Source organism: Alligator mississippiensis, chromosome 3, assembly GCF_030867095.1.
Source record: "Alligator mississippiensis isolate rAllMis1 chromosome 3, rAllMis1, whole genome shotgun sequence".
Taxonomy (NCBI): Eukaryota; Metazoa; Chordata; order Crocodylia; family Alligatoridae; genus Alligator; species Alligator mississippiensis.
Genome location: NC_081826.1, coordinates 132,785,933 through 132,808,112, shown reverse-complemented (window position 1 = coordinate 132,808,112; position 22,180 = coordinate 132,785,933). Strand labels below are relative to the sequence as shown.

General features: G+C 40.6%; 1 protein-coding gene and 1 long non-coding RNA gene across 3 annotated transcripts in view; one reads left to right on the top strand and one right to left on the bottom strand.

Moving 5' to 3' along the window:
* The first annotated feature begins 1,333 nt into the window (after positions 1–1,333).
* On the top strand, positions 1,334–21,117 carry LOC109284965 (uncharacterized). Its single transcript, XR_002092615.2, has 3 exons — positions 1,334–1,555; positions 4,191–4,386; positions 20,741–21,117. It is a non-coding gene; the product is annotated as an uncharacterized LOC109284965 (long non-coding RNA).
* Positions 6,511–22,180, bottom strand: part of NEDD9 (neural precursor cell expressed, developmentally down-regulated 9) — a 108,070-nt gene continuing 92,400 nt past the window's right edge. For both annotated transcript variants that reach the window (XM_019494868.2, XM_006277465.4), the window contains exons 3-7: positions 14,409–14,510; positions 12,359–12,460; positions 10,711–11,937; positions 10,256–10,345; positions 6,511–9,150 (exon numbers count right to left, since the gene is read on the bottom strand). In XM_019494868.2, coding sequence (XP_019350413.2) covers positions 8,641–9,150; positions 10,256–10,345; positions 10,711–11,937; positions 12,359–12,460; positions 14,409–14,510 — 2,031 coding nt within the window. In that variant the 3' untranslated portion in view covers positions 6,511–8,640. The remainder of the gene's footprint in view (positions 9,151–10,255; positions 10,346–10,710; positions 11,938–12,358; positions 12,461–14,408; positions 14,511–22,180) is intronic.

Sequence of the window (22,180 nt, the reverse complement as noted above, 5' to 3'; positions counted from 1 at the left end):
GTCTGTGTGGCCTGGTATTTCAAGATGTGCTTTGTTGTGGTGACAACTAACTGTGCATGCAAAATTTTAACTTGTATAGCTAGACAAGGCATTGAAAATTCAAGATCATTTTTCAATATCTACTTTGGAAGGTTATTCCCCAGTATTGTGTATAGCAAAAAGAAATGCATGGGCAATTGCTAGTAATCATTTTGTAAATGTATCTATCCATTCATTGCTTTAGATGCATCTAATTTTTAATTTGAAATTATCGTGCTCTTTCTGTGTGAGGAAATCATGACTAAAGGGGGAAGAGAGCTGTGGCATGAGCCTCTTAGAGTCATAAGTGTAATGGGATCTGGCTTTAGATGTCCAAAATTGGGAACCCCAAAACTGAGGTATCTGCAGTTAGAGATCACTTCTGATATTCAGTAAACCCAGCACAGGGTCAGGTGTATCATTGTGTGTCCTTGTTGCTCTCTCCTTTTACATAAGGATGACTAACTTTGTTTTTTTTCTTTAATGGTTGTGACTGAATGGCATGTAGTTTTCTAGTTAACTCTGCATTATAAACAAACAGTTCTCCATGCTCCTGTTTGAGGAAGAAAAACTTAGGCATTTATTTGGATAAACGTCAATTGGGTTATTTAAAAAAAAAAGACAGGAGGATAGGACTGTGTTGGTGTCAGCGTAGCAAACTACGAAACTGATTTACTGGTAAATTACCTTTGTAATGGTAGAGATTTCTAAACTAACTCCATTATTAAACAACTGAAAGGGTGGTCTAGTATTAGGTCCTGTTTGATGATATTGAAGTGTCTAAACATGGGAAAATCCAAATGTTCATTTTCATTTCCATTTATCAAAGGTTATGTTGTCTTTGTGCGCAAAGAAAGCAAAGATATCTTCAACCCTACTGGAATGCAGGTTAATTATCACTTTTGGTACCTGATTTAGATCAGTTTGTGCAATAAAAGTCTTTGTGTAGGCTGCACTTAGGAATTTTAACATCTTTCATACGGAAACAGTGTATCAGTGGATGAAAAGAAACTGCAAATCCTTCTCTTTCATGTTCATGATCACTCATCCTGGTGGCTTTTTCCATCTCCACATCGCTGGGGACAGAACCATCGCTGAGTCATAGCTTGGGAGAACTGTTCTCCATTTTCAAGCATCAACAGTATGCATCTAAAACCTTTTCTTCAGGACAGTTTAAAATTCAGAGTTGTTTTTCTCCTCCCTTTCCACAGTGTTCTCCCTTCAAGCTTTTTAAATTTCGCCTTCATTTCATGGCATCCTGATTTGTCCCTCATGTATTATGTAAAGCAGCAGATATTTCTGGATCTTAACCATGTGTTTTCTCAATTGCAGGCAGATTGGCCAATGAAGGCTAATCAGAGATCCAAGAATATCTGCATGGCCTCAGCCTCCTGAAACCTTGTGCTGAAGAGGGAGCACTATTGATTTCTCTTGTCATCTGGAAACAAACTTCAAAAACAGCTCCCTCTGTGTGACCTCTATTTAAAGATCTCTCTTAGCTATTAGGAGCTAGCGTTGCAATGTGTATGTTTAGCTGGTAAGTTGTGATTTTATATTTTGGTGTACCACATCCTTAGGAAGCTACTTTTTGCAGAGGCAGCTGCTGTTTTGTGCAGCAAAGGAAACGGCATGTTACAGATGTGATGTGCTCTATGCTCCTATGATTACTACTACTTTTTTCTCATTCTCATTTCACTGTCTCCTTATAAAATGAACCATTTAAAGTGATATATTGCATACGTTTGCTTCTAGGGTGGAAAATATGTCTCTTCATGTTCCATAATAACAAAAAACTAGCTTTGATATGGAAATGGAAGTTGAGTCTGCTAACAGCTGTGGCATTTTTTTCTTCTTTCTGGGAGGTTTTCCCAGGTGGAGGATTTAATCCCAGACAAGAGTCACAGAACTCACGGAGATGGGGGAGCCTAAAGGATGGATCAGTGGGCCTGAATAATTTATGAGGAGATATTTTCCATAATGTTTCCATAAATTTGAGAGTTTTTTCCCATAAAAGCATTTCTACCTTATTTTCTGTGGATTTCAATATTTCCCACTTTCATATGCTCATGAAAGTGTTATGTAACAGAACAGAAATATAAATTCATGAATTTTTAGAGCCTTCCTGCCTTAGAGGAGATGGAGATCTTTATTACTCTCTTGGAAAGGGACTTAGTAGCTAGCACATAGTTTGAGTATTTTCTGTCAGACAGAATCTCTTGACTCAAAGATTTCTCCCCCACCTCCAATTTCTCTTTGCCTTCATTCTGGTAGTCTATGATCAGCTATGACCTGACTCTCTCACCTTTTTATAGAGCTCTCCTTTACTTTAGGGGACCATATCATTTTGTTGTTTGTCCTAAATGATCTGAATCATTCTGGCTGATGAGTTGAAACACAACAGCTGAAAAAAGGTCCAAATTGATGCTGTGAGGATAAATTTGCTAGAATAAAAGTACCATGACCCTATGGCTCAGAGTTCTTCACTTGGTTTCTAATGAATAGATCTCTGAGACATCACACTCAGGTATTTGGTCTGATGGGAACATGTTTGCATTTCCAGTGCCATTCCTATGAGCTTCAACATGCCCAGAATAATCATGCATTGTTCATGGTGCCAGCTTCAGTCAAAAATTAGCTTCAGATTAGTCATATGGAAAGCAATATCCTGAAGGCATTTTTTTTACTAACATCAGATGGATTGAAATTACCAGAGATGTCAGCTAATAAGTTTGGGGAGGCTGCACGGAAAGGCAAATTTCAAGGCATGTGGTTGTAAAAAGCGAGAAGCAGAGGGTGGTATGGTTACCGTATGTCTATGATTCCATGGTTGTGATTTCAACCTTCACTTCCACACAGATGTAAGTGAGTACCTGTCACTTGAGCTGGGAAGTCCAAGGTAGCTGGATGTGATGCAGGCCATAGCACTCTTGTGTTATGTTGACTAGAAACTGATGTGCTTTAACTATGGTAACCCAATGTACCATATGGCTGAAATGGACCTTTGGCTTTTTGGTTTCTAGGAGAAGTGATGCTTCATATAAGTTTCAAAAAAATAAAACTTTTGAAGAGTCCAGTGCATATATTCCTAATGTTATGCTGCAGGCCATCAAAATATTAAATGACCAGGATACACCTTTCACTGTGAGGCACAAATACTTTGCTAGGATTGTGAGATGGCAGTTGTAATTCTTACTTGTTGTGGTTCTCAGTGGTCCCAAAAAGTTACATTTGAGACTCTTCTGTCAGGGAAGGTGTCTGTGACTTGAGTCCGTAGTGGCAGGATGAAGAGCCATTTTAGATGAAACAAAAATCCTCAGTGTTATGGGGGCAGCTTGCCTTGAAATGCCAGAGATGACATTTTCACTAAAATAATATTTAGTTGATCTAAGGTTCAAATGTGCATGACCACTTTTGGAGTTCCTTAAGCACTATGAAGTGATGGGAAATGAAGGGAAAACTTCACAGACCCTCTTCTGAGACTGGGTAACACAAAGTCTTACAATCTAAAAATCCCTGAAGTCTTACAATCTAAAAGTAGCCTAAGATAGAACATAAAGACATTGTAACAGTGTAATGGGAGCAGGAAGTAGATAAATTAAAAATGCACAGTAAGTGAATCTTACCAGCTCTAGCATTTAAAACACTGAGACAGGTAAGTTAGGTTGAGGCCATGTCTGGCCATATAAATCAATGGGGTGGTGAAAGCTCAGCAAAAAGTGGGATTTGGAGCGGGACATCAAGGGATGCTTAGCTTATAGGAAAAGGTATGTTGTTCCAAGCATAGGAAACAATGAAGTGAAAACATGGAGATGGGATGGGGCGGAAATAAACAGGTACCAAGGTATGAAGAATGGACACTATGTGCATGTAGGGGGAGAAGAGGTGTAGGAGAGAGGTGGGAATTCTGTGCAGAAATAGTGTGTGGTATAGAAAGGAAAAATATTTTAGTTGCTGAATGCTTGACAAAATGAAGAGATGAGAGCATGAGGGGGAGGTTACAGTATTCTAGGCAGGACCATAACATGAAACTGTGCTTATTTGGGAGTGGGAATAAAGTATTTACAGAGATATGGCTAGTGTATGTTTATGGGTTTGCAATTTTGCCAGATTTCTTTATATGAAAATACAGACTTTAAAAAGTTATCTTCTGTGGGTATTTTACACTTTTTTAGACTGAGGATGCCCTGTGAAATCTTCAGCCTGGGCAGCAGTCATCTCCAGTGAGGATGCAGTTCAGCTTCTTAGCCCATTGACTCCTCTGTACCTCTGCCACAATTGCCAGCAAGCAGGTTAATAAAAGGTGCAACAACGTGCAAGTGCTGAAAAATCATAGACCCCCACAACCTGGGAAAGGAGCCAGTCAAGAAGGTAAGATGGAGGTGAGGGAATATATTGGGTATGCTTAAACACTTCATACCACTTGTACCTAAATTCCCAGTGCTACTGGTATGCCTCATTTTAAATGCAAGTTTTAAAGTATATTGCTGGAACTGGTGACATCTCTGCAACCAGAACAAACTTTTTTAAAGAGTGTTCTTTGTACCTCAACAGGAGTTTTACCCTGTTGGCAATGAGCATTGAATATTTTTACTAAATAATGTTTTTACAGTCTCTGAGGTAAAGAACTAGGTAAGTAAACCATTTTTTACTGTGAGGGGGGCATCTATCTATTACAAATCAGAAGATTGCTTCACATTGGTCACCACATTGTTGTTCAAGGGCAACAGGTGAATCAGCAGCTGACTCAACACATATGGCCTCTGAGGGAAGAAAAAAACTCTTGTTTTCTTTTGGAATTACTTCAGTTATTTGGTTCCCTTGTTTATTAGGTTTACTTTTTGAAGCAGTGTACAGTGGAATCCTAGTACAGAGATCACTTTAGGTAACTCTTGTGTTGACTGCAGTATTGGAATGACCATTGGTTTCAGATTCATCAAATGTGGAAGTTATGATGTCAAATGCACATCGAAACAATCTCTTCATCTTGCAAGGACTGAATAAACAGTATAAGAAGTAAGGTTTTTTTGTTATTATATTTTTTATTCGACCAACTATCTAGACCAGTGGTTCTAAATTTTGTTAGACTCCAGGCACCTCTCAGAAAATGCCACTCTTAGCCTTTGCTCATTTTCTGATTACAGAAAAATAATAGAGCAATTCTTCTGTTGCAAAGAACTCTTGCAAAGAACTCAGGACCACAACAGGTCAGAACGTTTTTGACACTATGGATTCCCCTTTGAAAACTCTGAGTTTATCTTGTGAATCATATGTATGTGTTTGCATACTGAATGGTGCTAATACTGAGTGGCACACTGTAGCATGCTTAAAAGGATCTCATGGCATGCTACTGAACGCTGATTGAGAATCAATAATCTAGAGAGCTGTTAGACAAGCTTTCAGGCATTAAATATCCTTCCTTTGGTCCATCTCATTATCAAAATGTTAAGCAGAAGTGTTTCAAGTTGGGACTTTCTTTACTGCCAGCCTAGCTCTCAGGGAGGTACAGAATCTCTTTCCATGTTTGGAATACCAAAGATGTTGCTTCTGCTCTTGGCCTCACAAGTCAGGGACACTTGATTGGTGTCCATGTGCGGTACAAACACAGCAGCAACAGGGAATAACTTTTGATCCTTAAAATCATGTGGCCACATTGGCTGGAATCCTGATTCTCACGATAGATGTGCCAGACTTGAACTACAGTAGAACATCTAGGATTCCCTGAGCAATAGGGTGGGGTACAGATTGTGTCAAGTGACTCCTCAGCCTGCTGTATGCCATGAAGCATAGATGGAACAATACAAGTTGGGATGGAGGAAGAAGTAGAATTGGGCACAGATGGGAATGAGTCCTGTCACTGTACCAAGAGAAACACTGACAGGGTAGAATAAATTTGAAAGGCTATCCTCCCGGTCACCCAAGGTAATCTTGTGCTTGTACCATAGAACTCATTATACACTGGTGTGTTCAATGGGTGGATGCAATGAGGTTTCATAGGTGAGATAAAGATGTGGCCAAATCAGTCTGTAAATACTATGCATCCATTGTTCACTAACCCTGCAAGGAGTTGAGAGAGAAGTGTAGCAGTATGCAGCTGTTTTTAGATGTAATGAGTTGCACTCCAATTGCATGGCTGCCCCAACTACTTTCTCTGGCCTGGTAGAGGATACTGTAGCTGCTCTGTCACTACTTTGCATATACATACAAACACAGTCTACTTGGGTTTTGACTGGGTGATCTTAAATTTCAGCCTACAAGCAGCAGTTGCTGGAGATCAAGTTTTCCTAAACTCTTTCCAATTATGTTTCCTCTTCCTTAGTAGCAGCTTGCTTAACTGCTGCTAAGCCAACCTCTTAAGTGGGCCAAGGAATGCAATATAGAAAGTGAACACTGTATCACTTCAATACTGCTGCAGCAGGTGTAACAGGAACATCTGCTTCTACACTGCACAGGTGGCTGTGAAGAAGGAATAGAATCATATAGAACATGACAATGTTTTGTTTTGTTTTGTTTTTTAAAAAAGCTGTGTACTTTAATGATTTTAAAAATACTCTCTACAAGATAACAGGTAAACAATAATATAGGTTTGCCATAAAGATTCTCCCTTTACAAAGCTCAATATTATCAACATGTCTAAACTCTCAAATGTTTTTCATCTTCTAAAAATACACTATGAAAAAATGAACAAGCAGAATCTGGAAAAATCCCAAATGCCACAAGTACAAAAATGGTTTAAGTGAATTCTATCTTTTGTGGGGAGAGGGTGTAATTCTCTTTTGTTCGCAACAAGATAAGTACACCCTTCTGCTCTTGTCAAACTGAGGAGATCATTAAATATACCAGATGCAAATCTTGGGGGTGATTCTGTGTCTGTTGAAAGTTACTCTGACTTGTAAATAGTCTTGATGGGAGCAGGCTGGAGCTGTCTGGCAGTCACATTACTTCAACTTCCAGTGACAAGAAATTATCGTTCTGAAACTATATATTAAAGCATCATTTACTTTGCTGGTTAAACAATATTGTTATCCAAGTTAAACAAATATGCTGTAGTGAGGCACATATTGGAAAATGTTTTTAGACTTAGGCTGGATCAAAAGTACTAAGCATACTATTGTGACGAAAGACTTTATGTAAGTGCCTTCTGACTAAGTATTATATATATATATATATAGCACAATGTTGTATTTATCAGCAGTCAGCTATCTTATACAAACACTTTGATTACCAGATACTCAAGTCTATGTTGAATTACCCCAAAGACATATGGATGGCAAATATTTCAGCTTTAAATCACAAGTATAATGAGCATCACCTGGACTTCATTCTCTTGAGCCCAGTCACCACTACTCCATAGCTTGGGTTGGTGGTGTAATGGGATCTGTAGGCAGTCAAGATCTATGTCTGCAACTAATGGAATTACCCCCATTTTAAAAAGTGTTGCTTTGGCAGCTGCGTAGCCCAAGAAACCCCATGGAGTGCCCTTGAGCCAACAGCTATAGAGGAAAATTTGGAAAAAGTCCAACAACAAAAAAGTGAAGCTCAGAACTGCAATAGGTGCAAATAGTTCACAAGACTAGGTCATAGAAAAATAAGTGCTATTCTCTCCACTAAACTAATGTTTGCTTTGATCAGATATTTCCAAATCTGATTATGACAAATTAAGTTTTTATCTTTTTTTACCTAATGAATTATAATTCCATACAATTTAATCCCTCTTTAAGGGATTAAATGAGATGCTGAGAATCCTCAACCACCATGGGCATCAGCCGGAGTTGGGGTTGCTCAGCAATTCTCCAGATAAGTTGCTAGGTCTGCAGAATTTAAGTCTGTAAAGTTTGATAGCTACAATTCTTTTCAGATGCAAGGATGTGGGGGGGGGGGGGTAAATATACTTGTACTTATATTGTTGGAAATACTTCCAGGTTTAGAAAATATCTTGTGGTATTCAGCAATTACTTTTAAAATTGCATACTATTTTTCTCCATATGAGAAAAGGGTCATGCTGGATAAGAATTATTTCTTCCTGATTGCTTTGAACCTTAATTTATTTCTTCTTACATAAATCTGATTCATAATGTTCAAAATGACTGACTCTTTTAGGCAAACTAATTGAGAGAACAGGTTAATTTTTGCAAAGTAAATCCAAACCAAGTCAGTTTTAGGAAGGGATTGGAATGCCATTAGAATGATTACATCTGCTTCATGAATTGCTACAAGTAAATTTGACATCTATACTTGCTATAGTTGACATCATCACGTGCTATACTTATGAGGGAAGCGTACATTATGCCTCCCGAAAAGGGGGGGCAAAATCCAGTTATGGATGTACTAAAAACTAGGTGGTATATACAACAATATGCACCACTTACCTGATGCATACATTTAAGGTGCTTGCTTACAGGTGTCTTACCATATATGCATGGTACACACATCTATATGTATATTAAAAATGTAATAAGGAAACAGATATATCCCTGAATGTCTTTACATTTTCTAATCCATAAAAAATGTATTTAAAATATTTAACGTAAAATATCTACAAAAATGATTACATTTACAAAAAAAAATAGAATATATCTCCAGTTTTTTTAGCTTTGATTTTCATTGATTGGATTCCACTTTGTTTCATAATGATGCCATCTGTACCAAGGAGCGTTTAAACAGCTGTGCATGATGAGACAGTTCTGTTACTCGGTCCACCATCTCTTGTAGGGCTGCTGTATTGGGATAATGTAAGGCAGCCATCTTGGTTGCCATAACAACACTCTTTAGTAGTTCACACAGCTGGTTGCTGGAGTTCATCACTTTGCTGCGTATCTCCTGAGTAGTCACCTGCCTTGTGAGTGTATCCCCAATAAAGATCAGTTTGTGAGCACTTAAAATGACAAATTTACTGTGAGCAACAAAGATCCTGGGTGGCTGAGTTGTACTGATGCAATTAAAAAAAGCATCAATGGCATTCAGGAGAGAAATAAAATGAGTCTCACACTGGTCAGAATAAAAAAAGAGCAGCTGCCTATCTTGAGAGGCAGCAGTGCTGTTTGCAGCTGCGAGATCCAGAGGTGGCTTCCATTTTGAGATGTCGTTTTCCACAGGCTTTGTGATTTCCTGCTCCAGTCGTTGGAACTGGTTGATCTGCACGGCAAGCAGAGAACCATCAACAGAGTATATTGTTTCAGTAAACAAATTTATCCCAGCATTGCTATAATGTAAAGGCAACTTCACATGACTTCTTAAAATTGAACTTCCTCTAAGGTAGATGAAAACTAATTTTTTTAATGCTTTTGGCATAATGAGGGATTTGCTTGGCACTGATGTGTTCCTTAGCAGTAACTTAGGGAGCAGACTTTATATCCCATGACGTTTCCTCTGTATGTCATGTGTGATAGAAAAGTGGCTGTACACATGTTTAACCATTTTAACATACTGGGATATTTTTATATTCTGTATAATCAGCCACATTAGTTATCTTGAGCCTAATTGCCTAGAATTAATGTAGGTTGGCTGTATCTAAAAATCTCATGATTTTAAAGTCTGGTATTTGGGAAATTGCAGGGTCATGTGTGTGGAGTAGTCTTGCTTACTAAATTTGTTAAATATACAATTTCCCTTACTATAAAATGGAAACAACACTTACAGTTATAAGAACTTAAAATGTAAGCTTTCTGACTTTTTAGTGTTTTAACTGTATAATTTTAACCTTATACTTGTATTTAGCTTAGTTCTGCGAGCATATTTATACAGTGGGTGTGCATACTACGTACTTGTATTCAGTGTACCTGAGAATCAGGAGACTTGGGGCTCCTATACATGTGCAGGGAGGCTGCTCTCAGCAGACTCCAGCATCATGTGCATCAGGATCCCCGCACTCAAAAATGACGCTGGGGTGCTTTGAACTTAAGCTCGTTCAACAAGCTTTAGTTCAAAATGCCCTGCCAACCATTTTTCAGTACGGGGATGCTGATGCACATAATACTTTGGGCGCTTTTAATAGTTTAAACACTTCTGCTTTCTTTGACATGGTGTATAGCTAATTGAAATGGGCAAGAAGCTGGGAATCTTTATGGCATAATAGCCATGTCTAACTTGGAGTGCAAGAGTAGATAGCCTTGCTTTGTTTATTGCTACACTGGCATTAAATAACTGACCAAAAAGGTTGTTCTGTTGTATCTGACCAACTTGTATGCAAAATGGATTGCATGCTGCACTTCAAATCTGATCATTGTCTGCTTGACCATACCTGATGATGCTCCAGCTGCATTTTGTTCTGCTTGATGATATTTTCTTTTTCCAAGAGCTCTTTTTGTTGTCTTTCAAACTCTTCTTTGCCCTGTTTTGCACAATATAAAAAGTAGACATTGTGTCAAATCTAACAGTTCCTTAGAATTAAGTCTAAATAACAGCATTCTTCCTTTTATTGCCCAATTAGCTAATATCCTACCCATAAGAATAGGAAAAGCAAAGGATAATGTTGTGTTGGTGATATGGCAACTGCCATTATACTCAGTATTTCTAGTTTTAAATTACTCTCCAAAATTCCATATTGAAAGTGTAATTTGAGATCAATGAATTTATTTTCAAGATTGCATGAATCTGACAGACTAGTTTCAATCTGGCCATGAATGGCTTTTGAGAAATGAGCATGCAACAAATCTTAATTTGCGTTAAGCAGAACAATGTGTGTAGTTCACTTACCTGCAAGTGCACATAATCGTAATCATCCATCCAGCTTTTCTCAGAGCCCTCATTGCTGGTAATGTGGGGGTGCTGGTCTTTGCTCAGCTGTGCAGGCAAAGAACTGCAGTGGTTCTGAGTTTTTTCTCTGTGATGCAACAGTTGAGTCTGGGGGCAGTTATACACATAGTCAGTTGTGTTCATAATGTGCTCCAATACATTCTTGAAATGGGAGCTGTCTGATACCTGTTTGAATAGCATCTCTGCATTGACACTGATGGTGGTGGTCAATTGTTTGGCATCATCTGGGACTGTCCTTGCCACCATAACAAATCGGTCTAGATCATCACATTTGCTCTGGGGTTTGTTGACAGCTAGGACATTCAAGGACCAGCTACAGCTGTTGAGGTCATGGCTGGTCTGGGTTAAGATCTGATGAGAATCCTCCAGCCTTTGAAGCTCCCTTCTCATTTTATTATAGAGACTGCACTCAGAGAGACAGGAAGCATTGGCTGTTGATCCTTTTGCAAACTGAAGGTACTCCACCAGTGAATGCTCCACCTTCTCCACAGTGCTGTGTATTTCATTAATGTGTTTTTCCATGTACCCATAAGATCTCCAGTCCATGTTAACGAAGGCCATAAGGTTATAGACAGCAGTCTCCACTGTCTGCTGAAGCCAGTAAAGTCTCTCTATTGCTGTGTCTGGATCCAGTATTAGTCTTTTGTCCAAACAAGGTGAAGCTGAAGACTCCTTTGAAGTTGTGGAAGATGTGGACATGTTACTTCTGGTGCTTCCTGTACTGGAGAAAGACAGTCTCTTTATCCCATCTGTCAGATCTTGCAATCCTTTAGTGTCTTGTAGGGTTTGTGGTGGCACATCATACACGCCTTCCCTTCCTTCTGGATTGAGACTTTCATTAAGTCTTGCCTGTTGCCCAGGAAATGGAACTCCACGAGGGGTGTCATATACATCCTTCTGAGGAGCGAGCTGCTGTCCAAGAAATTGGTTTTGATGGCTAACTGGAATGTCATATACACTCTGCTTGCGTGACGTTAACTCAGCTGGTAGAGGGAAGTCAGAGGTAAATTTCTTATTAAGTTCTTTCCCTGCTGCTTTGGTGGTAGGAGGAGGGATATCATATACTCCTTCTGGTTTTGCATTACAGTTCCCAGCCAGAGGGTAGTCCTGTGAGTTATCACTCAGCCCAGCATCATCTCTGCAGGCAGATGGGGGAATAGCATAGATCTGAAATGCACAAAGCGTACACTGAGTCACATCAGAGACTCCCTCAATGCAATTAACATTAAATTAAAATTCTGGGGTGAGGTGTCTGCCATGAGTATATTTTAGACTTTCATCCTGGATTTGATGTCAGTTTTACTACTAACTGATCATCGTTTGGATACTCTCAAAAGCAGTCAAATCACAGAGCTGGTGTTTTGTTGTAAATATAGTTTTTAGCTCTAATTATACAGTTGCTCCACAACAGCTTAGTAATCAAGTTACACAGTTCAATTTTATTGGTAAACATGTAAAAAGCCTGATGAAATGTTTAAAGTGCTAAAATTCAAACACCCTTCTCTAGCAGTGCTATGCACAGTCTGTGTTTAAACGTGTGTAATTGGACAAGAAAAGACATGATCTGCTGAAAAAGCATCCCACTTACCGCTTTTGCAGGTGGGATATCATAGACTCCTTGAGTTTTTGCATCTCCCATCAGGACCGGGTGTGCAGACCCCTTAACAGAAGCAGGGGGAATGTCATATATCTGAGAAGAGAATAACACTGTTATAAGAAATAAACTTTCTCCTAGTGCTGTGACTTTGGATGAATTCTTTCTACTTCCCTTTAGTTATTTTTAAACAGAAACAAGATAAGCAGGACTTCAGATTTTGCTTAAAGGGAGGTTTGCTGGATTTGCTTTATACTCTGCATGCCAAAAAATGAAAATGCTTATAATTGGTCCCCTTTGTGGAGCTGTGAGCAGGAGAAATGAGCCATCTTAATTGTATACCCAAGCTCTGGCCAGAAAGTGAAATCAAGATCTGCATACAGGGTCCTTTTCATCCTCTTTTTATTTAAAGATGCAGAGGAGAGACATAACAGACCTCTGCTGCGGTGAAGGCAAAAGATATTGCCACAATATTTGAAACTTCAATCAAGAAAAATTGAGGGGGGAAGGAGAGGGAAGAATGCTTTTTGTGGTTTTATTGTCAGTTGCTGTCCACAACCTTTGGGTGCCTATAGATGCACTTCGGGGGAGGGAGTGCATTTTAATTGGAGCGGTTCCCAGAGAGCCACTCTAATTAAAATGCCTCACCATCACGTGTTAAGTGTTCTGCATTTCAAAATGGCCATGGGGGCGCTGTAACTAAATCTCATTCTATGAGTTTTAGTTAAAGTACCCCCCACATCCACTTTGAAATGTGGGATGCTTAATACACACGAAAGTGAGGCATGTTAAAGCATTCTAATTAAAAAGCTTCAGCAGACTTGATTAATCGAGTCTGCTCTGAAGCATTTCAAGTAGGATGTATTGGAGCACATCTATAAGGACTCTCTGAAACTTGAGGCTGACCTTATCAACATTACAAACCTGTCTTTCCCCTGTGATGTGGGACATCTAATGGAGTGAAGCTTGCAGGGCCCAGACCTTTCAGGTGGATAACAGGAGGGGAGTGGGGTGTGCTGCCTCCCTCCCTACACAGACATTTTCAGCAATTTATTGTAGACCCAGAGCAGGCAGCAGAGTAGGGGGCAGGGGAAGGAAGATGAGATTCTATTCAGGCCCCAGCTCTTCTCTGTCCCTCCTCCCTGAAGAGCAAACAGGGTTTTTTAGGAACAGAGGGACCCAAAGAACCAACAGGCTTTTGCATGTGTGCACATTTGTGTGGAGGGGGGATAAAGAAGCAGTGAGTATACTGGCCCACACTACACTGTATGCAGAATGGGAGGAACAGGTGAAGGTGGGTCAAGCTCTGAGTGACTGGGCTGTCTGAGTCCAAAATGTTCCATTCCCTCTGGCATTTGCTTCAGCAAAAGGGGAGCAGAGCTCAGGGCTGTTGCAGAAACAGTAATGAAGTATTTTGCAGATGTACAGTCAGCCGTGATTAATCTTCTTAGGACAAGGTGGTGTTGCTTTTATTGTATTTGGGGAGGGGTAGCAGTGGCTTGGTCTGAATGAAGTAATATTTCCAAAGAGCACCTAGTCAGGAACCTCTTCTTCATTATCAGCACGTTCTACTTGTGTTCTGAAAAAGCCAGGGCTGGGCTGTCACCCCAGTTTCTCAAGGGGTTAAGCTCTTTGGCATTTGGCTTGAAGGTTGAGGGGTGTGCCAAGGATAACCATTAAGGCAGTGGTTCTTAACTTTTTTTAGACTCAAGAGTTGAGCAGCACCCCAGATCTTCCTCGGATCTAGGAAAGGCTTCTGCAGAGCTACGGCCAGTAGTATGGTACAGGTCTCCAGACCTGAGGAAGAATGCCTTGTATTCAAAAGCTTGGCTACCTTTATCCCAACCATTATGGCTACAACATCACTGTAATGCTACTTCAATATTAAATGCATTTTTCAAGTACTCTTGTACACTGTTAAATGTAAAATGTCACCTCATCTAATTTAAACTTATTTTTACTTTGGAATGAAGTAACCTATTCTGAAATTGAACTGCAAGACTACTGATAAGTCTACAGGGTACAGTGGCTTTTTTATACTTACACCTTGGAGAGGATGGACTGGAGGGATGTCATAGATATCCTTCTGGTTATTGGAAGGGAACTCATAAACATAGCCTTGTCCTGACCTAATGGGAGTTATTACCTGTGGGTTAAAAGAGGAGAAGAAAAAAACATAAGTAAGTGAGGCTCTTAGCATGTTCTGTTGGTAATTGGCTGGGCTCTCTCTACAAACATTCCAATGTTATTAACTTCTATGCTTTATATGGTAACTGTATTAATGAAAGTCCATACATACTGTTGATAGCATTTCAAAACTATACTTAATAGGTGCAGTCAAACATTTTTTCTTTCTTGAGCAGCTGCACCATTGGTATAAAATGTCCCTGCATTCTTTACTTACCAAGGTCCCAATCTTACAAAGTGTTCAGCATGTTCAAGCCCTAGTGACTTAGATAAGAGTTCAGAGTTCTCAGTTCTTTGCTGGAATAACCTCTAAGTTCTCTGAACCTTTATCTCATGAAAATATTTCCAGTTGACTTCAGCCATTCTACTTATGTAAGCACTACAGGATCAAGTTCTAAATGATACAGCATTTGTCACTTTGAAGTTTCTTTAAATAGGAGCTGATATGTATTTAAACCTACTAAAAAGAACATTCAGTGTTAGAACTAAGTTTGATTCATTTGTGTAGGCACTAAGACTAAAAATGTAAGCTGTTCTTTAACATCAAAAAGAGTTGCTGAAAAGCTTAGCATTTTAATTTTTTACATTTTATAAACTATAAAAGGCCTCCATAAATTGAAATTACATTTGGTTAAAAATAAATACATCACATCTGGGACAACCATCCATGTGGCAGAATTACAGTACAGTGTGGTTTAAAAGAACCCCTGTTACATAAGCCCCCTGAAAAACAGGGTTTATAGTGGAAATACTGATGCTCTACCTCCATTCTTCCAGTATTATTTACTTCCAGTTAGCGAATTATATCCTGTAAGCCAAAGACACAAAATGACAAGTGTGGTAGGACTGGACATGGGCTAGTTTCGCATTTAGCTGAGTAGTATTCTGAGCAAGAGTTGTTCAACTTGCTTTGGAAATGCACACAGTATACCAATCAGAGGCCCTGAGCACAAGGAGCAGGCAAGATCCCCTGGCATTTTTTGCATTAATAAATCCTGGTGTTCTGGCTATATTCCACTGTGATTTATGCCTAAGTGAGACCTGATGGCCTAAGTCCCTAAAGTTTATCCTCCACATAGCTACAGTCTTCCTGCAATTTCAGTGGAATGAGCTTATTCTTCTAAATGTTGTGCAGCGAATATTTCTGCGTCATTAAACATCTGCTCCACATACGGGTCTGATGCCATTCCTGACTTCAGGGACAGGTACAGACATTACACTTTTATAAGTGATTAGAAACTGGTCTATACCCGTAACAGAAGTTCAGCACACACAGACTTGTTTAAAAACGGCAGAACCCGGTCTAAGATTTGTGCCTCCAAGGGTGAATATGTTCTGTTTGCAACTGATCTAAACCAGTGTTTCTCAGCCTGTAGGTCGTGACCCACTTTTGGGTCACAAGAATATATGAAAGGGTCATGAACAAACTTTAAAAATGGATTTTCCTTTAAAGGAGAAAAATGTGGAAAACTGTGGCTTTTCCCTGGCAGGCTGGCAGAGTTCCAGCCTGCAAGGGGCTGCTTGGGGCCTCCCATGCCCCACACACCCACCCCTTGACCCACACACTGTGGGGCTGGGGCCTGGGGGTGGGGGCTAGTGGGTCAGGAGTGAGGGGCACTGGGTTGGGACTGGTCATCAATGTTTAAAAATGGGTCCTGGTACAAAACAGTTGAGAACCAATGATCTAAATTATGCTGATTACAGAAAACCATGTAACTTAGATTGACTCTGCCTCAGGCTTTGGAACCTCTGTACCTAGCCCAGAGGACAGGCCAGATTCAGTGAGGTTAGTGCAAGACAGTGCAAGCTGCACCTCTTGGCATCTGACTGGCTGGCTGTGTCATAAAGGCTATCCATATCTGTGGGCCGGTGACTGATAAGTTCTGCTGGATCACCATGTTGCACAGGAAAACCATCCTACAGCTCTCAGTTAGGACGAAAGAAATAGGGTGCCACATAAAACTGTGTTTTATAGAAATTAACTTCAAAGGCTAGGGACAGACATACAAAAAGCCTGAGCCTGAACTGATTCAGTCTTTGCAGGTTAGTCTAACCTGGCTAGGCTAAACCAGTTTGTAATTGCAAAGACATCCCCTCCAGACTGAAAAAATTCAGATATATGCCTGCAGTGGCTCAGGCTAGAAGCCAGGGAGCTCTAGAGCAGCCCTCCCTTTCCTTCCAGAGTGCTGAGCTGAGGGGGGTGTGGCCAGGCCCTGGCAGGATGTTCTGATATCCCCCTGCCCACCCTCCAGCAGGGAATGTTTATCACCCCAACTCAGTGTTTATCAACCCATTAAGAAAACAAAGCCTCTCTCCATTAGTTCAAGCTCTTCTTAAACAGCTTTTCAAAGGAAGGACAATACCAGCTGCCTGTTGATTAGCTCCAAAAAGCCTGTCTGCCTTTGTTGCCTCCACAGCATGGATTGTAGCCAGCATGTGGTCTGCTAGCTGATTCTGAGAGGCCTCTGTGTAAAGCAGAGGGGCAGGGGGAATAATCCCTGGTTAAAGCCAGGCAGATGCCTGCAGTCTGTGGTAGACCTCCAGTGAGGGAGGGGCCAGCCCTGCTTTGAAGCAGAGAGACCTGCCCAGCCCAGAGAACATGCCAGGATGCTGGGGGAGTCTGGTTTATCTTAAACAGCAAAGGGGCTGGGGGACACATTGTATAAACAGGTTTGACCCTAATCAGTTAAGTCTGATACTACATTCAGCCAGGTTTATCTCAAACTGGTTTCAGCCATTTTCAAACTGGTTTATGTGCACTGAACATCTGTTCTGTTACAGGTTTAAACCAGTTTCTGATCACTTAAACCGGTTTTTGTGTAATATCTGTCCCTAGCCAAAATCTACAGAGTTTAGTACAGGTGGATTGCTCTTACAGCAATAGAAGTCTCTATAAAAGGAGACCAAAGACAGGGCAGGGTGGTATCTTATAGACTAATTCATTCAGAGAGACATGGGGGATGACAGTAGCAGCATGGTTGCATCCTCCGCTCTGGCTGTGTGCCTCGTATGCAGTGAGCTCCCTGCAGTCACCAACATAACAGTGCAGTTCCTGTCCTGTATGGGATTCCAAGTGTGCCACTAGTCAGACCATTTCTTGCTGACAGGAACTAATTATTGGATTAATTTGATACAAATGAAATGACTCTCATGTGACTCTGTTAGTTTTACCTGGCAATTCTGAACACCACGCACGGAATAGAAACACATTGAAATAGAAAGGTCTTTTAAGCATGCTTGCTTAGCTATATCCTTTGGGGGGTTCTAAATTTCAGTGACTATCTTGCTTCGCTAACAAGTGCCTGGTGTTTTACCAGTGATCCTTGAAGAGAACAGACGCAACAAATTAGGAACCAAAATCTGGTCTCTGAGTAGCTATCATCATTATTCTTTCCTCAAAGAGCAGGAAAAACAAACCCTTTGGTCCTGAGCTGCTTACTAAACTACAGGAAAAATACTTGACTATAGAAGTGAAGAAATGTGCTGCTCTGGAGCTCAGCCCAACATACCAAAGTAGCCCTGGGAGACAGGAAGAGGAGGATTGCTGAACTGCTGCAACCCAATTTAAATTCTCAGCTCTACACAGCACTGCATTGTGTCACACAGAAATATCTGATAGTTCTATTGGATGATGGGGAAAAAGGGGTGGATGGAAGGAGTACTAAGGCTAGTATTTTCACAGATGCCTAGTGATTTTGGATACTCAGCTTAGAATACTTAAATGAACCTCTTTTTCCTTAAGCAGATACTCAGAACTTGGAGAAAACCAAGCACCTTTCTGATGTATCAACCTGGACACTCCAAAGCAGTGTCTACTCACCCAAAATATCAAGACACCTCAAAATATCTTGGCATAATTGATTAGCCTTTGCTTTATCTTGTTTAACAACCAGAAAAACCCTTTGTAATATAATTTCAAAGAAGGAGTTCAGAAGCCAGGGAATGCCAGTTGGACAAAAACCTTCCCTCGTAGAGCTAATTTCTTGTGTGGGGGTAGGTGCCTTTTCTGGTGCTTAGAACTTTATTTTCTGACAAATGTGAACTCCAGGCTGTGTTGTTCTTCTTGTTGTTTTGTTTTTGTTTCTCCCTCTCTCTCTTTTTAAAAAATGCCTGTGGTCAGCTGGGTTTGAAAAATCCTGTTTTTCAAACCAGCAATTTTCCTTGTTTACGAATTTAAAGAAACAGATGGCATACCCACAAACTGTGTGTCCCAATATTCTGTAAAAACTGCAACCACTTAATCGGTGCAGAACAACTCGCAGGGACCAGGACAAGCTGTGGTGAAATGTGTAGTAAGCATACATCAAACTCATAGTATTCAAAACAAAAGCAACCGCATTGAATGTTCTGTGCTTGCTGAGGGCCAATAGTAATTATTTGGGCCCTTTCCCTGCCAATTGTGTGTTCTGTACCAAGAAAAAGAGCTGAATAATGCATATACTTTTTAAAGCATCCAGTCTGTGGTTCTTTAAATCCCTTTTCCTTACATGAGGAGGGAAAAAAACCCCTTTCCATGCTTTTTCCAGGGAATACTCAGTATTAAAAGGGAAGAAGGAGAACACTAAAGAATGTTCCTAAAATGTGCATAAAAGAATTCTTATGACAACTGCAGATGGACCAAACAGGCCAAATTTCATTCTCAGTTCTGCTAATGTAAAGCTGGAGTAACTATTTGGCTTTACACCTGTGCAGTTTAGATTAGGATTTGGTTCATCATCTTTAATAACAATACTTAGGAATATTATTTTTCATTTGATCTCAGAATGCTTGATTAATGGTGGGTAAATATCTCCTATTTCACCCACAGGAAACCCAAGGGCCAGCGTTGTTAAGGGAGATGCTCAAGTAGAACACAGGTGTCTTGACTTGTAGTCTAATAATCAGACTCCCAAATGGTGTTAAAATAGCAATTCAGGACATATGGTGGTGGATAGTGTTAAAATATCAATTCAGGACATAGGTTGTTTTCTTTATTTTCACTCCTTTTGTATGGAGGGCTGTGAAGGGAAGAGATCCGGAGGCTTATTTATCTATTTATTTCACAAGGAACATATTTTTTTTAAACCATGTACTCTATTCTTGATTGGCACATGCAGCTCCCCTTGATGCAAATGGAAGTGCTGTGCATTCTGTGGGGGCCGGGCCCCGATCCCGCCCTCGTCGCCATGTGCGGCGGTGATTCTGATCCCATTCTGGCCGCCATGGGCAAGCCGGGGGTGAACCGGGGTCGTACCGGACCCGTCTTCGGTGCACGCGGGCTGTGGCCAGCAGCCCGGGCACGCGGGGTGGGAGAAACCGCGGGGCGGTTTAGCGCACACGAGTTAGAATTAGTCACGGAGGCGTAATGGTTGATTGAAAAGATTGTTTACTTACACCCAAAGATGGTATTGGTGTAGGCTGGACAAGTTTCCAGGCACAACTCCCACTTGAACCCTCGTTGGAGGACTCTGACAAATCAATTGCTCCCATGGAGTTTGCTAGGCTCCATGGGTCCGGTTAAGTTGGGTTCGAAAAGTTTCCCCGGAGTTATTCAGGCTCCGCGGGTCCGATAAGTTTTCCCCGGAGTTTGCTAGGCTCCGCGGGGTCCGAAGATACAGGAAAGGGATATGTCTAGGATTGCGCTCGGCGATGGGGAGAGGCAAGAAGAGAAAGCTCTGTAGGCTCGGCTCTATTGACTCTCTTGCCTGCTTAGGGGAGGCGCGCCGGGTCCGCGAGGGTCCACAGCGCTTGGAGATCTTCACACAGAATCTCTCTCTCTCATCCTCCCTCCTCTGGCTTGGGCGGAAACTACCCAAGCCTTTTGTACGGCTAGCAAGCCAATCGCTAGCTGCCACGTGTGCCTAAATTAGGAATTGGCCAATAACATGGCGCGGATCCTAATACAAATGGCGGGAACTTCTTTGCAACATGCATCACTACGGTGCAAGAAAGAGATGCACACTGCAAAGAAGCTGCAATCCGGCGGGAAATCCCCCGTTGCACCAGAGCTCTTTCTAGCAGCAGAGAGCTCTACCGTGCAAAGAAAGCGACAAATTTGGCGGGAAATAATTTAGTGGTGCCGAAGCCCACACACAAACAAAAAATCACAACTTTGGGTTGTGACACATTCATTTTGGCCAGGATTAATCTGCTCTTGCTGTTAATCTCTTCCCTTAACTCTCAGGATCTAACCCTTTTTTTCTGTTGCAGACACCTGGAGTTTGCCATTGAGATGCCCTCACTGTTGAGGGAAGACTCCAAAGGAAGAACATGGTAATTGTGAGAGAGACTGGGAAAGAGGACTTAAAGTAAGTAAATGGAAAAGCAAGAAAGCTGACTCTGTTGTAAAACGAAATGTTGTAACTTGGTTTAAAACAAAAACGGTAATAGTTGAAATACTATCTTCCAGGCCCCTTGGAAAGTTACATAATAGCCACCTGGATTGCTTTTGTTTTTGCAATGAGAGGCATAAAAATCAAAGAATATGGAGCAATAGCAAGAGAGAGAGTTTAAAATGCAACTGCTTCCCCTCTACCTCTTTCTGAGCATCTACAAGGCAGTCTGACATGAACCTTCAGTAAAATTAAGATCAGAGAGTGATTGCTGCTCACTTTCTGATATGGTATCTGTTTTCACTTCATATAGACGGACAGAGACCAGCTGGAAATTGGTCCTTGGCTAATCTGATGGCAAAAGGTTGTGTTAGAAGCTGGTTTTACAAAATAATTTGGAGACTGATAGAACCTTGCACTGTTAAGCTCTTTTGTTCATTACAAATAGAATGCAATGTTCTCTCCAAGTTTTCCTAGACTGCAAAGTGGCATGACTTCAAATTACCATGGCCACATTGCGTGACATTTGTTCTATAGCAACTAGTATTATATGTCTCAATAAATGAGCAAAGTACATTTTATGGAATGTATCCTTGATTTTTTTTTAATTGTATGTTTATTCATTTGCAATATATAATAAGCTGCAATAGCCTCCCAGCTGTTAGTGATTAGCCACTGAAGTTTTGTTTTACATATGCTTGATTACAAGGATGGTTTTTCTGAGTTATAATAGATGACAAACTCAGACACACAACACCATGTAGAAGCCATTTTAAGTGAGTTTTTACCTCATCTAATTTACTAACCAAGGTTAACTAAGTGAAGATGGTCAAATTGTTTTAAGATGCTTAGCCCAGAGTATGTTTAGTGGAGAGACTGGTTGGTCAGTGGACACAGGGACTGGGCTACCCTTAAGAGCATGAGATAGCCTAGTGTGTAAGAAGGCTGCTGTGTGTAGAAGCACTGTGCCTTTTCTGTGACAAAGACAACAATATTCTGGTTTTGGGGGTTTTTTCTTCTTCCATGGTACAGGTGAGGGAGCGATGAGCCAAAAATGCCTTTTCTCATGTGGAGTGAGAGATTTTACTCATTTTGTGGTAGTTAAGAGAGTGAGATTTTACAATTCAGAGCAGTAATATAGTTCTGAAATAAGTTGGGGGGTGTTATTAGTTTTGAATTTTTTTTTTTTAAATGAAGCTCCCACATGAATTTTCTCAAAAATACCCTTCAGACAATGAGATGTTAGAAGATAGGGAAATATGATATATGTTATTCCTGCCTAGACCTGCTTGATATCCTGTTGCAGCATACACCCTCA